The sequence below is a fragment of the Erithacus rubecula genome (genome assembly GCF_903797595.1).
Source record: "Erithacus rubecula genome assembly, chromosome: 10".
NCBI lineage: Eukaryota > Metazoa > Chordata > Aves > Passeriformes > Muscicapidae > Erithacus > Erithacus rubecula.
The window spans coordinates 29278775-29294803 of NC_136662.1; the positions used below are offsets into that span (position 1 = coordinate 29278775).

At 42.6% G+C, this 16029-nt stretch overlaps 1 protein-coding gene across 1 annotated transcript in view; it reads right to left on the minus strand.

The window, feature by feature from the left end:
* Window positions 1-16029, minus strand: part of RABGAP1L (RAB GTPase activating protein 1 like) — a 247065-nt gene that overhangs the window by 98258 nt on the left and 132778 nt on the right. Inside the window, 1 exon segment of the mRNA XM_079314187.1 lies at window positions 10038-10151. Within this exon segment, the coding sequence (XP_079170313.1) occupies window positions 10038-10151 (114 nt within the window).

The window sequence follows — 16029 nt, forward strand, 5'->3', positions numbered from 1 at the left end:
CAAGGATCAGATGATCCAGTTTTCCATCTGATAGGGAGAATGTAGTATTTGTGAGGAATTCTGACTCTGAAAGACAGGATTGCTGCAGCCTCGTATTCCTTTAAAAGTCACTGTTTTTGAACAATTCAGCTATACATTTTGTTTGGGAAAAGCTGACCTGGGACTTGAAACTCTCTGCCCTTTGTCTGTACTGCTTAACACTCTTTTGAAAGCTGTTAAATGGGATTAGTTAGGAGCTGAGTGAAAATAATCCCAGCCCATTGCTCAGTTTCAGTGCACAAGAAAATTCAAGAAGTCACAGAAATAATTTAAAAATATTTAATGAACCGTCACAATCCAGCTTACCAGTTTAAAACAGCTCTAATGACAAGTCAAATGTAAAAAAAAACCTAAGGAGTGTACAATGGCAGACACAAAATTCAATTGGAAAAAAAAGGATGCTCTCTATAAAGACGTTAATTAGCTACTAAGTAATAAATTCACAGAAAGTACTTTAGACACTTAAATTAATATTTTATATGATTAGCTAGAACAATTCACTGGCTAATCACCATCATGAGTCTTTATCTATTTGTTCCCAGGTCTATCAGTTTATAGATGCCTAATGTCTTGTCTCTGTAGTTTTCCTAAATTATTCCTGGTTTTGAGTGGTCAGGTCCGCTTAGACACAGACATGAAGAATTACAAATGAGAAATGTGATTTATGATTTCTTCATACTATATAAAACCACTTCTAATTTACTTTTAAAAATCTAGGCTGGAAAACAGACATCAAATTATCAATGCCTGGGGGTTCTTTCTTGTGAGAAGCATTATAGTGAATAATTTGCTGAAAACAGCAATAAATTAATCCAAACCACTTAAAGTATATATTGAGAAACCAACATAGTGGAGAAAACAAACCGCTTCCAAAATTGACATAGATTAAAAAGTACAGAAAGTTGTAAGAAATAAAAACATACTTCTTATGAGATTCTGAAAGAAGCTGAAGTTACAGCAAAAGAGGGAAAACAAGAAAAGTACAAAAAAAATCCTCACTCTGCAGTTAAAAATAAAAATACAAAGGAGGAAAGGCTAAATTTCTCATAATCAACTTCCTAAACACATTTGAGCTTGTAATAAATCAATTTCGAAAACACTCAGAGCAGGAAGACAAAGTTTCTGCTTGGAAAATATATGGTCAACATAAGAAAACTGTGTTTAATCTCCAGCAGAAAATTCCCATGAACTTTCTCTGCATTTGTTTTTTTACAGAAGAATCACAGCGTTTGTCATCCAACTGAATATCAGAAGTGATCATAAATTAAAGTGATTAAAGTTACTGAAATTGTATTAAGAACAAACAGTGTTAATTCAAAAAGTTTGAGAGGAAAAGGAAACTGGTAAACCACTAATTGATTAAAACAGAAGAGATGAAAAAACTGAAATGGTTCTAAAAGATTGATCCATAGACAAATCAGTAAGTATTGGATAATTTGGTCTAAATAAAAATATGAAATTAATTAATGGACACTGCCTATATAGGAGAAAAATGTCAAAGGGCCCCAGTAAAAAGATGTAATTATTAAAATGCCTTTGAAGCAACCAAAAACCATGAAAAAAATTAACTGCTTGATCCACTCTTTCAAAAGTTTTTTGGAAATGATTTTTTGCAATTCATTTCCACCAGGTCTCTCCTCAAAATCTGATCTTGACAAGTGCGTTGGTTTCACGTGCTCGGGGGGGAGGGGTGGATTTCCCCTCAGGACAAGCACCAAGAGGCTGGGGAGTGGGAGGGACTCTCCCGTCACTAGGAGTTTCCCCTGTGAGCTGCTGGCACCAATCAGAGAGCTGATTTGGTGATGGACAGCTCAGGGAACCAACGAAAACTTATTCCGATTTCACAAATCACGGTGGATCAAGTGCTGGGGAGTTCTTTTGGCTTCCGGCCTCCGGAGGAGAGGAGGGGCTCGGTCTGGGGCCCGGCCCGGCATCCCGGCCCGGCATCCCGGCCCGGCATCCCGGCCCGGCATCCCGGCCCGGCATCCCGGCCCGGCATCCCGGCCCGGCATCCCGGCCCGGCATCCCGGCCCGGCATCCCGGCCCGGCATCCCGGCCCGGCATCCCGGCCCGGCATGGACTGTGTGGGGGGCCCTTAGCTCGGACCCGGCTTGGCTCGGCCACATGGCCCCAGCACCGGCCGCATGTTGCTTCTTCACGATCTGGATGCAATTTTAACTTCTTAATGCCTGGATAAGATTCTCCATCTCCTGAACCCCCTTAATGAGAAGGAGTAAAGCATGGAGTCCACAGAAGTTGGAGGAATGAAGATAAAGCTCCTGATGGGAAGAGACTGAAAAGATGCAACTGATAAGCAGCTGAAAACCTTCTTTGTGGGGCTATGAGGGGATTGTGACTTCACCAAAATTCGTTTAAACTGTGAAATATACTTGGGGAGGATGGGTTCTTGAAATTAAGACTTTTTTTTGCCTCGGGAAATTGAGCTCTCTCTTTTGGGACTGGAATATGAACAGAGACATTTGATAGAGAAGGAGATGAAGAGGATTTTGCTTTTCAGCAGCCTGCCTTTAAAAGTGGTACCCCACGTGTGCATCGTAACCCATAACACGGCTCTGGAAAGACTGTGGAAATGTGAGGAAAATTCATGGTTCTGTAAGTCTCCAGTGGATGTAAACTGTGAAGGTGAAGACACCCCCTTAAGTGTAAAGCAGAAAAAAGAACTCTTCTCTCTTACTGAACTGATTATTTGGGTAAATAACTGACTGAAGTGTTCTCTGTATGTTGTTGGTAAGGAATATGGAATGAATGGAGGAGGGCATAATCTAGAAATCTTATTCTGAATTATTTTTTTGTGTGTTATTAATAAATTTCTTCTTGTGCCTTTTTTAAGTTTTAAGCCTGCCTTGTCTCTACTCCTGGGTCCTGTCTCTAAAAGAAACAAAATATATTAAAACTGGCAAACCCAAGTCACACCGTGACAACAATTAGTTGTCATCATATACTTGGACATAAATTTCAGCTTTGTATCAGAACTAGATCAAAGACAGATTCTGCTCTTAAGTCAAAACATCATAATCTTGACATCTAAAGGTTTCGTTTTTAATGAAGTCTCTAAAATCTACATGATTTCATTGCATCTACCCAATTCAAAGAGACTTTGGAATCTTGATACACACCACATTTCCAATTATACTATTTTATTTTTAAGCAACCTATGGGATTTGATAGTGCTGAAATATGTAATTAACCAGAATAACCTTAAAAATAAGGATGCTGCATACAGATCCCACCATAATATCATATCGTTAACTAACAATCTAAAATTAACTATTTAAGATTTGTGCTTCCAAGAAACTTTAATTTTCCACACAAAATATAAAAACAAGGCAAAATCCCAAATCTCCTATTTCCACTGCAGTCATTGTAATTTAATATTTTCAAGAGAAAGAGATTTTTCCCATGACAACCTGCGACATGTGACAGCTTTAAACTTATTATTCTCCTAAGGTCTTGAGGAACTTCCAATTACAATTCCCCAGGTAACTGAGATTTTAAATATTCTCTGTCTCATAAATGGGATTTAATGAAGGTTCTGACTTTAAGCCTATTTTCAGTCATTTTAACTAAATTAAGATCTCACATAATTGGGACATCTTTTTAATAGTTATCTGAATTCTGGAGAGAATTTATGCAGTTATGAGCACATCATTATTAGAAATAGAAGTCTTTGAAAGTAGAGGCTTCTCAAAGTCCATGACAGAGGATCATCTGCACTTTGGGAAAGGGACCAAGAATCCAGGGCCAGGCAGAAACTCTTCTCCAAAATAATTAAGAAAAGAACATCTCCCAAGATCAGAATCTTCTGTAGACAGAAAAATTTCAAGTACACATCATTTAAAAGACAAAGGGAAAGATGGCTGATTTAAAACCTCAATTTGGGATTTCTGTAACTTCTGTCCATGAGTGCCAGCAGATTTAAATAAGGAAGAGAAGAGGTTATGCCTCTCTGTGATATCTATGAAATGACCAAAGGAAGCTACTCAGTGTTTAATACAGACATAGCTTAGAGTCTGCTTTAGGAGACTTAAAAGACTTATATGGTGTCTAAAACTTAGACTGTCTCAGGAAAACATCCATACTTTGATGCAGATTTTTCACGCTACAAGTTATTTTATTATATGCTCAGTTGTTAAATAATTTTAGTAACAGTACAATTTAAAACTCCATACCTAAATTTATTATAAAACTAACAGCCTGAAAGTAATAATATTCCTATGGGTGCAGCATTGAATATGTATCACATTATAGAAGGAATTTCTGCATTAACTGAAAACCATAGTTTTAGACACTAGTCACTCATTTAGAGTATCATGAAGAGGCACATGGCTGTTACATAATATGCCTCTGCCAGAGCTGGAACAGCTGAGAGAACGAAGAAATCTTCACCTTCAATCAGGCAGGGCCCCAAACAGACCATTCCCAGCATTCAGGATTCCAGAGCTGACCTTCCCACTGGTACAGGCTCAGCAGAAACCCCGTGTGTAAGAACAGTGCTGTTGAGCACAGACACATAGAGAAGGATCCTTATTAAAATGTAAATGGAAGAAGACAAGGTAACACTAAGAATCCTTTGAATGAAACAAGACAATATTTACTAGCACTGCTCCTTCAACCCAGGAACAAAGAAAATAAACAATTAAAAATAGATGAAAAATAATTTGTAACTGACTGTGTTTATCCAACACTTGGTAAATATATTTCTGTAGGAACAAAAGAGATCTGCCCTCTGACAAATAATTACACCTGGACAAATACTGAAACTTCCCATTTGTAAATCTTAAGGAGATACTAAGGATTGAAAAATGTGGAAGAATACATACACAGTGAGGTGACTATCTGTTGCAATGAAATGGGAAATGGAAATGTAAAAAAATCCATTAAAATTAGATTTTCAGCTTACAGGCCAGCACTAACCAGCAGCTCTGCTGAAGCATAACCCATCATTCACAGCTTGTCACGGGCATACAAGCTACTGGTTACAGAAGAGCACTCAAAGATATTTTCCTATTGCAATGTACAGTAACGAAAGCTAATACACCCCATAACAGATCCCACTCAATGTTAGCATTGCTAGAAAGCAGTTTGTTATTCTCTCTGCTAATGTGGGTATAAAAAACCAGACATTACAGCAACTAAAATGCAGTGTTTGGTCTCACAGCAAACCAAGTACCAATCTGATCCTGCAGCTAAATCCTTCAGGCAAGTGAGACCAGGATTGGGAAAAAAACCTATAAATCTGATCCACAAAGGGATGAGTATTAATAAAATATGTCCTGGTACAAACGATTCATATCCTTCTGCAAGGCCTCAGCTTACTGAGAAACACTAACACCAACTCTGAATCTTGGAGAAGCAATTCAACCATTTTCTGAAAAACACTGTGTCTATTTTCCCAGTCTGCTCAGTCTGAGCACTCACTAAGCTCACCTGATTCATTTTCCAGCATCATGCTCCCTTTTCCGCATTAAAGTCGCAATGATTGTTTGTTTAATAGGAGTTACTTCAATCAGAAAATTAGGGAAAGCACATCTCATGCTAAATTCTATACTGCACACACTCCAGAGAGCTGAGAGGATTAATTCTGCCAGGTGCTCTGATTCCCTGGAGCACTGAGCTGTAAGTATGTAAATAGCATGGAAGCAGGCACTGAGCACTATTCAGTTATGCACTGTAACACTGAGGTGAGCTCTTTAAACAGAGCTAGAATTTGCAGAGTATTTAAACAGAAAGCAGGCAAGAACCAGCAGTTTTCTCAAAGATTCCCCAAAATCTTCTCTGTGAAAATCCAACTTAACTGGTGTCCTCAAGTGAAATCTCCAGTCTAGAATCTGAAGCTCTTTTGATTCCTTATCACCACAGTCGGTCTTGAAGTTTATTTTTAGATACTTTGTCACATAAAAGTTCTGCAGCAGAAAAAGCTTCCATCTTTGCTGATATCCTACTGTTCTGAAGAGGAGATAAAAGAGTTGGAAAAAAACCTGGTAGAACTGTTAAAATGAGCCAGTGAGCTTTTAAGGATTTTCCTTTTTATCTGACAGTTCAGACCTTCTCTCACTTCAGTGGAGAATGAAGAAAATACTTTTCAGCTTTCTGGCCTCTCACTTGAGGACAGACTCTTCCCAGCCATATTCAATAAACCCATTCTTCAAACTCCTTGCTTTCATATTAGAAGAAGAGCCCAAGTACCCAGCACCTCTAGAAAAAGTTATTCTAAGTAATACAAAGCTGCTACAATTATTACTTTCAATACAGATTATTACTTGTCATTCCCAGTGGAATGACAGGTTTATAAGCAAACTAGACTTTAACAATATTTCTTGAAAACCCAAACACTGGAGAAAACAGTTTATTAATCACCAACTCGAGGTCCACTCAGACCCAAGCAGACATCTGTCACAACCACAGTCATTTAAGAAAACTATGCAAGGATGAAGGAAATTACCACCTGGAAATCTCCCCAGCAGCTATGTCTGATCTCAATACTGGCAAGTAGGTATAAACCCCTCAGTGTAATCAGTAAGTTGATGAATAATTCTATGCTGAAGACTGGATATGGCTATTCTACCAGAAAGCAAGACATCCCAAATCCTTCTCTGAACCAATGAGCACATAAAAGAATGAGGGAGTCACTAAGATTACCAGGATTTTTATAAACCCTTCAACAAGATCCCTACCCAAAGGCTTTTTAAGGAATTGAGTGGCTATAGAACAACCCCTTATGCATTCAATAATTGATTAGAGAGAAAGCAAAAGGTAAGAATAAACAGTCAGTTCTAACCCAGAGGGTAAAGGTGAAGTCACTCACAGAACCCTGCAGAAGGACATGCTGCAAATATTCACAAACCTTGAAGAACACATAAAAATAGCACAGTAACAAAGACTGCTGATAGACAAAGCTGTTTGGAGCAGGAAATTAAAAAGTGATTGCAAAGCTGCTATGCAGAACATGTTCCATCAAGAGAAAGGCACCAAGTGACAGAGGTCATTCAACTCTAGTGGAAAAGACCCTAAAGCTCATCCAATTCTACCCCCTGTCATGGGCAGGGACAACTTACACTACCTCAGCTTGCTCCAAGCTCCATCCAACCTGGCCTTGGCTAACTACAGAGATGGAAGGATGGGGCAGTCACAGCTTCTCTGGGCACCCTGTGCCAGGGCATCACTGCCCTCAGAGAAAAAGAATTTCTGCCCAATTTCCCTTCTAACCCTGCCCTCTAGCAGTCTGAAGTCATTCCTCCTTGTCCTGCCACTCCAGGCCCTTTTCCAAAGTGCCTCTTCAGCTCTTTTGGAGCCCCTGTAGGCACTGCAGGGGGGGGCTCTAAGGCCTCTCTGGAGCCTTCTCTTTTTACATTTTAAAAAATGGGGATTATGTTTTCCCATCTTCACTCAGTGGGAACTTCACAGGGATGCCCATGACCTCAAATATGGACAGTGGCTTAGCAACTTCATCTGCCAGTTCCCTCAGGATCCACAGATGCATCTCATCAGGTTCTGTGGCCTTTCAGGCTCTTTGGATTGTCTCAAACCTGATCTTCTCCTGAACTGGGCAGTTTTTCATCCTCTCTGTCCCTGACTTCTCTTTCCATGGCCTTAGAAGTGATGTTGGAGCACTTCCCAGTGAAAACTGAGGCAAAAAAGTCATTGAGTATCTCAGCCTTGTCCATGTCCTGAGTTAAGCAGGTTTCCCTTTCCTTCTGGAGGGGGCCCACATTTATTCTAATCTTAGTTTTATCACAGATGTACCCATAGATTATTTTCTTGTCACTCTTCACATCCATGGCCAGATTTAATTCTATCAGGGCTTTAGTTTCTGAAACCTGATCCCTGTCTGCTCAGACAATTTCTCTATATTCTACCAGACTACCTGCCCTTGCTTCCATCCTCTCTAGGCTTCCTTTTGTGTTTGAGTTTGTCCATGAGCCCCTTGTTCATCCATACAGGGCTCCAGGTGTTTTTCCCTGACTTTGTCAAGGATGACTCTGAGTTTCAAGATCCTTCAAGAAAAGATAACTAACAGCTACAGCAGCTTTCTCTGCAGCAGCAGAGTCCTTGAGAGCAAGGAAAGCTCCCAGATTTAGAAAACATGAATTCCTTACATTTCCTAGGGAAAGGAAACAATGCAAGAAGGTCTGAGATCTTATCCCCTCTGAAGCTGCCTGCTGGACAGATTATTCCTCTAAATTGCTTCCAGTTCAGACAGATTCACTCCTTTATTTGTTCTTTATTAAACAAAATAGACAGAGATACACCTTGATGAAGAAGAATTTTTCTTTTCAAAGAATGTTCCCAAATTCTTTCATCATTCTCACAGAACTTTAGATTCCAATGGAGAATAGTTATCTTTAATTCTGGACACTGTAACTAAAAGCAGCTGCAGCACCTGCAAAATACTGAGTTGTTCAAGTCAAACTATACCTCCACAAGGTTCATCCATCTCCACGTCCTTTACACCACATTATTTGCCATCCCTTTTTTCTCTGTGTCACCAAGATATCTTTATGAGAAAGGGCTTTCTGGTTTCTTTCAGATGACTTAGCAGAGTACATTGAATGAACACAGGATATTCTTAATACTTTGACTGAAATCCATTTATTCAGTGCCTGTTTAGGAATCTGCTGGCCAATCTTTAATTCCTTAATGTGTATCTTGTTCATGCTCTAACTTGTCCAGCATTTATACATTCATAACGTGGCAAGCTACAGAATTTCAATCAGAACACCTTCCCCAATGAAACCTGTACTGCTGGGTTTTTCTGTTAGTTTGTCATTATCTATCTTCAGTAAATTCTTAGGCCTTCATTATAACATACTTCTCACATTTAATTCTTGAAAATCTGAATTATTCCATCATTTTTCACTTAACTGATATCAAAGTGGCAAGCCCACAATTACCTATATTGTTATTCTTTTCAAAGACTGGCACAGGAGTTGTTTCCTGTAGCCCTCTATAGCCCTCCAAGATTAGGGAGAAATCACTACCACTGACTGGTTTGAAGTTGTCTCTGTTCCTTAATTTTGTATTTTTAAAAATGTGAATTACTCATAATACTGAATTCCAGTACCTAAGCAGCTATATTTAACAGTCACCCAAATTATTATTTGAATAGGAGTTTGTATCACCACAGAATTTATCTAGAGAACAGGAGTATGTATCAATATATCCCAAAGGCTGAACACTTTTTTCTGCCTGCTTTGACAATTTCATCATTTCTAGCAATCAACAGGAGGTGAAAACAGCAACAAGGAAGAGGAAGCGAAAGGGAAATGGCTTTGTCTAATACAATCATTCATTCTACATGAACAGAATGAATTCTACATTATATTGCATTCTACAGAATATTCTAAATAAATTTCATTAATATTAGAAAAAAAAGTGAAACAAAAACTGTCTGCCAAAACTACAGCAAAATCTACAACTGCCAGGCAGAAAAGTACCTGCTTGGCTGCAGTATTTTACCTTCTGGATCTCTCTCAAACAACAGAAGTCCTTCTGTACAAGACAAACAAATCTATTGATTTTAGTACCTCAACCTTCCCACGTGCAAAACAGAAAACTTAAGTGATCTGGCAGTTCTGAGAGAAATGCTCTGCTCACACACTGCTTGTGGAATGGTCAGAGTTCTCCAGGTAATTATCTACAGACATTCTTGTTTAACCTCACAGCACAGCTTGCTCTGAGGGTTTGTTTCTCTACCTCTGCAAATCTCTCCACCTCACAGCAAAAGATGTTCTACACCACTCCCTCTGAAGAGGAGCTCTCACCTCAGCAAGGCCAGCTTGAGCCTCTTCTCACCTGCGCCTTAGGAGGTACAAAATGCAAAGTTGTAAAAGGTAATGAAGAAACACCAAGTCTCCACATACAATCTAAACAAAGCTTTAAAATCTTATTAACAACGTGGAACAGAACAGGGTTATCAGGACAAAAGAAAGTCACACAAAATATGGAACATGCTTTAAAATTCAGAGTACTGACTGTACCTTACAGATTTTGTACAGAGATTCCTGACCGTCTCCTTCTGTATCCTTAAAATAATCATGTGCTGGATATGTACGATGGATATCTCGTTTGATGACACTCTCTTGAGCAGAATCCTGAAAAATAAAAAGAGAAAAATCCCGACACATTAACCCATAAACAAATACATAAATAAATATATTAATATTAAATAATTAACCCAGCATAATTAAATATAACATAATAGAAAATGTGTACTCAACATTGATACATTAGATAACTGCTTTACTGACTTCTCCAAAAATGCTTTGAGAAGAAACTGAAAATCCTTTCTAGTCTCTTATGCAGCTATAGTTTGACATTTTAACAAGAGTAATATGGCATATTTTCTATCTTGCAGGCTTAAGGTTCAGCTTTAGAACTCTGAGGAAATTACCAGTTGTTTAATTGCTGGTGCATTTTTACCACAGATTATACACTTACCGCATTTCTCTGGCAGTAAAAAAACCAAAAAAAAAAAATAGGCTGTCTCTGTCTTACAAGTTTATAGCTACTAATTTGAAATTTTGTATGTATGAACCACTGTATGGATAAAGGAAGTTATATTAAAATGTCAGAGCTGGAACTACAACAGTTAATTATCTTCAGGTTCCAGTGAGCTGTACCTTTAGGTTGGCAAATATCAAATGGTGCTTTTCTCCATTACTTTTGTAATCCTAAAGGAAAAACCAACAAAATCTTATCCTGTAACTTGGAATATAAATCCCTTAGAAATTACTTTTATATTGAAAACAGAGTATTTCTCTTACAGAAAAGCTTCTAAACTCACAGACTGTGTCTTGTTAACCAGGATTCTCCATTAAAAAGCTTCTTTATACCTGCTGGAGTCAGCAACCAGGTAATCTTCTGAATTTTGATGGTTTTCTAATTCCATAAAGTCTCTACAGTGACACTGTGCCACACAGTAATGCAGCTGCCTAGCACACTTAGCTGGAAATCTACAGCAATTCAGAACTCCAGTTCTTTTTTGGATCCATCTATAGCCAATATACTCCAAGGAATCACTCCAGGATAGATGTGGCTGCCCCAGAGACCAAGGACCATCACTGCATTTCTCCATTCCCTTCAATGGTAGCTAAGGAAATGGATGCAAGAAGCTTAGACATCACTTTGTGTTGTCTCCCTGAAGTTGATGGCTTCTCTGAATCTTGGCTATCATTAATTTATCCAATTAAAATATTCTAATGTTCAGTGATCTCAACTATGGCTTTCCCTTTGTCTGACTTTAATGCCTCTAGTACCAGAAAGCAACATTTTGTGAAGTCACAGAAACCCAGAATTATTTGGGTTGGAAAAGACCCTAAAGCTCATCCAATTCTACCCCCTGTCATGGGCAGGGATACTTTACACTATCCCAGCTTGCTCCAAGCTCCATCCAACCTGGCCTTGACTACTTACAGAGATGGAAGGATGGGGCAGTCATGGCTTCTCTGGGCAACCTGTGCCAGGGCCTCATTGCCCTCACAGGAAACGAATTTCTTCCCAATACCCATCTAACCCTGAACTCTGGCAGTGGGAAGCCATTTTCTGTGTCCTATTACTCCAGACCCTTTTCCTGAGTCGCCCTCCAGCTCTTTTGGAGCACCTTCAGGCACTATGAGGGGGCCTAAGGTCTTCCTGGATCCTTCTCTTCTCTAGGCTGAACACCCCTGGCTCTCTCATTGTTGGGGGTTGAGTGTTTTTCTGTTACTGTGTCAATTGAAAGAATTTTTCCCATTATCATGCCAATGGAGCTGGCCGGGCTACACCCAGGGTCTCTGATGGGGCCAGACAAAGGGTGTGGGTGGGGACGGCCCCTGGAGGGGCCTCTGAGGTTTCCGGGAGGGCACTCGCGTTGCCGGCGAGCTGGGAGGAGGACGCCTGGGATCGTTCAGCCGCGTGGCTGAGCACAGCAGAGCCAGAGCCTCTACGATCACATGCCCTGCATCTGCCCTGTTCCAGCCTCCTGCCTCTGCGGACACAGCTGATCCCCCGGACACACACGGTGAGCGAGGAGCCGCCGCTGCAGCCCGTTCCCACCCGGGACCGGCGTGGCCGCTGCTGCCCCTCCCCCCTCCTTCCTGCCTCCGTTTTCCCGCTTGCCTTTTTGGCAGATCCGGGCTCTGGACTAAGCACAGAGACAGTGTGCTTGCATCTAAAGGGACTGACACTGAGTTACCTATTTCGTTCTGTTAGCAATTTTAACTGTTATTGTTTTCTGTTTGTATAGTTAGATATGTTAGTAAAAGAGCTGTTATTCCCACCCCCCTTATCTCTGCCTCAGAGTCCTTGATTCAAACAATCATAATACTTGGGGGAGGGGAGTGGAACCAAAGTCTCTATTCCAAAGGGAAACTTCTGCCCTTACTGGCAGACACCTGTCCTTTCAAACCAGGACAGATTTTGGCGCCCAGACGTGGAGCTGAGGGCACTGAGTTGAGAGTTAACACAGGAATAACAGCTCTCTTAACTGGCAATATGTTGTCTGGTTTAATCTGGTTTGTGTTCCATGTGGTCACAGCCATCTCCCTCCCATTTGCAAGCCCTTTTTTGAATTTGGGCCCCCTCACCAAGGTTGCTGTGGCTATTATCCGATTGATTTGGTGGATTGATTATGTCAGGAATTCATGGGTTTTTAATTTTTTCTGGGAAGCGGTTGCATGGATCCGGAGCTATCGTACTCTAACTGCGTGTTTCTGGGGCTATTTCAGTAATGGTACTTACTGTGAGATAACGAGTGCACGGGAAATTTTCTCCCAACCCATCACCCAGTTTTTTGAGGCTACCCCTCTGGTTCTCAAGGATTTCAGATCTGTTTTAATTGCCAGTGTTATTATACAGTGGCTGGTGTTGCTGGTAGGCTTGTTCTACTTAGCATTCAGAAACAAGGGAATATTGGCTTGGACAACAACTCTGATACCTGCCCCAGGGACTAGGGATATTGCCCCAGAACCTGCCTCTGCCCCAGGGACTAGGGATGTTGTCCCAGAACCTGCCTCTGCCCCAGAGACTAGGGATGTTGCCCCAGAACCTGTCTCTGCCCCAGAGACTAGGGATGTTGCCCCAGAACCTGCCCCAGGGACTAGGAATGCTGCCCCAGAGCCTAATCCTGCCCCACAGCCCACCACAGAAATGAGCCACCCAGAGTGGGCGGGGGTTCTAGTGAAGGATATAGGTCAAAGGTTGAAGGAGCAAAGCCAGATGTTGAAGGTACATAGCCAGATGTTGAAGGAGCACAGCCAGATGATGAAGGAGCATTTTTCTCCAGCTGGTGAGAAACCCTGCCCTAAAGAGGGAGAGTTAGATGGTGCTGCAGTGGAACCCGTAGATGTTGTATCTGTCCAGGTTCCAGCTGGATCACAGGAGCAGCCACAGCCAGCAGCAGTTGCTCCTGTGGAAACTAGGAAATCTAAGATTAAAACGAGGCACTTAGATAATGGGGATCAGCAAGGAGGGTCCTCACAACCAGCAAGGGAGCCAGAGGTTGAGATTGTCACCGAGTCCCTCTCATATGATAGTCTCCGTAACCTGCGTAAAGACATTGCTCGGCGGGGCCGTGAGCCTTTTACAACTTGGTTACTTCGGGTCTGGGACCTTACGGGAACAGGTGTTCAACTGGATGGAACTGAGGCCAGGAATTTGGGATCCTTGGCCCAGGATTCAGGTGTGGACCAGATATTCGTAAGGGAGCAAGGCCTCCTTTCCCTCTGGGACCGGCTTTTAATGAGTGTGAGAGAGAAGTTTGTACACAGAGAGAGAATGCAGGAGCACCACCGTAGGATGCGCTGGAAGACCCTTGAGGAAGGGATCCAGCAGCTGAGAGAAGCAGCGGTATTAGAGGTACTCTTTGGGAGGGATGGACAGCATGACAATGACCCTGACAAGGTCAAGTGCACAGGGCAGATGTTATGGAATCTGGCAACCTTGGGTCCGTCTCAATATACCACCTACACAGCAATGATTAATGCCGATAACAGTCCAGAGACAGTGTGTTCCATTGCCAACAAACTCAGAAATTTCGAGAGCATGATGAATGGCCCAATGCAGGCTAATGTCTCTGCCGTGGCCAGGGACCTCCAACAGGTCGAAGATAGGATGAGGGATATGAGGGAAGAGATGATAGAGAGAATTGAGGAGGTGAGGAAGATCAGCGTAGCACCAGTACGAGTCACAGGCCCCCAAGTCAGAGCTTCACGTCCCCCAGCTAGGGAGAGAGGGTACACCTCATGAGCTGACCTGTGGTTTTTCCTGCGAGACCATGGGGAAGACATGGGAAAATGGGATGGGAAACCCACTTCTGTCCTGGCAGCACGGGTGCGTCAGCTCAGGGAGGGAAATGCTAACCGAGGGAGCCGCACTAAAATGAAGGTAGCCTCAACCTCCCACAAGCAAGGTGCAGGGTATTACAGCAAGGAGGATGTTCTGTCAGATCCCCTGGAAGGAACCTCCACTATGTATGCCCAGGAAAGAAATAACAACCAGGGCTAGAGGGGCCCTGCCTCTAGCCAGGGAGAGGCATGGGATGACAGGATCTATTGGATAGTGTGGGTGCGATGGCCTGGCACATCAAAGCCACAGAAACATAAAGTGCTAGTTGATACTGGTTCACAATGCACCCTGATACCATCAGAACATGTGGGGAAGGTACCTGTTTCCATTGTTGGGGTGACGGGGGGATCACAGGAATTCACTTTTTCTGCAAGATGAGATTAGCCTGACAGGGAAGGGGTGGCAGAAACATCCAATTGTAACTGGCCCAGGGGCACCGTGCATTCTAGGCATAGACTTCCTCAGGAACGGCTACTACAAAGACACAAAGGGGTTCAGGTGGGCTTTTGGAATAGCTGCTGTAGAGACAGAGAGCATTAAGCAGTTGAACACCTTGCCTGGACTGTCAGAAAACCCCTCTGCAGTAGGACTCCTGAAAGTGACAGAGCAACAGGTGCCAATTGCCACCATGACAGTGCACCGCCGGCAGTACCGGACAAATCGAGATGCTGTGATCCCCATCCACAAGATGATCCGTGATCTAGAGAGCCAAGGGGTGGTCAGCAAGAGCCACTCACCCTTCAACAGTCCTATTTGGCCTGTGCAGAAATCTGATGGAGAATGAAGACTGACTGTGGACTATCGGGCATTGAATGAAGTGACTCCACCGCTGAGCGCTGCCGTGCCGGACATGCTGGAACTCCAGTACGAGCTGGAATCCAAGGCAGCAAGGTGGTATGCCACCATTGACATTGCAAATGCATTCTTCTCCATTCCTTTGGCAGCAGAGTGCAGGCCTCAGTTTGCTTTCACCTGGAGGGGCGTGCAGTACACCTGGAACCGACTGCCCCAGGGGTGGAAGCACAGCCCCACCATCTGCCACGGACTGATCCAGGCTGCACTGGAGAGGGGTGAGGCTCCAGAACATTTGCAGTACATCGATGACATCATTGTGTGGGGGAACACAGCAATGATGGTATTTGAGAAAGGAGAGAAGATCATCCAGATTTTGCTGGGAGTCGGTTTCACCATTAAAAAGAGCAAAGTCAAAGGACCTGCCCGAGAGATCCAGTTCCTGGGAGTGAAGTGGCAGGATGGACGGCGCCAGATCCCCACTGAGGTCATCAATAAGATCACTGCAATGTCTCCACCAACAAGCAAGAAGGAAACACAAGCTTTCCTAGGTGCCATAGGCTTTTGGAGAATGCTCATCCCCGAGTACAGTCAGATTGTGAGCCCTCTCTACCAGGTCACTTGCAAGAATGATTTCCACTGCGGCCCTGAAAAACAGCAAGCCTTTTGCCCAGATCAAACAGGAAATCGCTCATGCAGTGGCCCTTGGCCCAGTCAGGACAGGACCAGAGGTAAAGAATGTGCTCTACTCTGCAGCTGGGAACCATGGTCTGTCCTGGAGCCTTTGGCAGAAGGTGCCTGGTGAGACCCGAGGCCGACCCCTGGGATTCTGGAGCAGAAGCTACAAAGGATCTG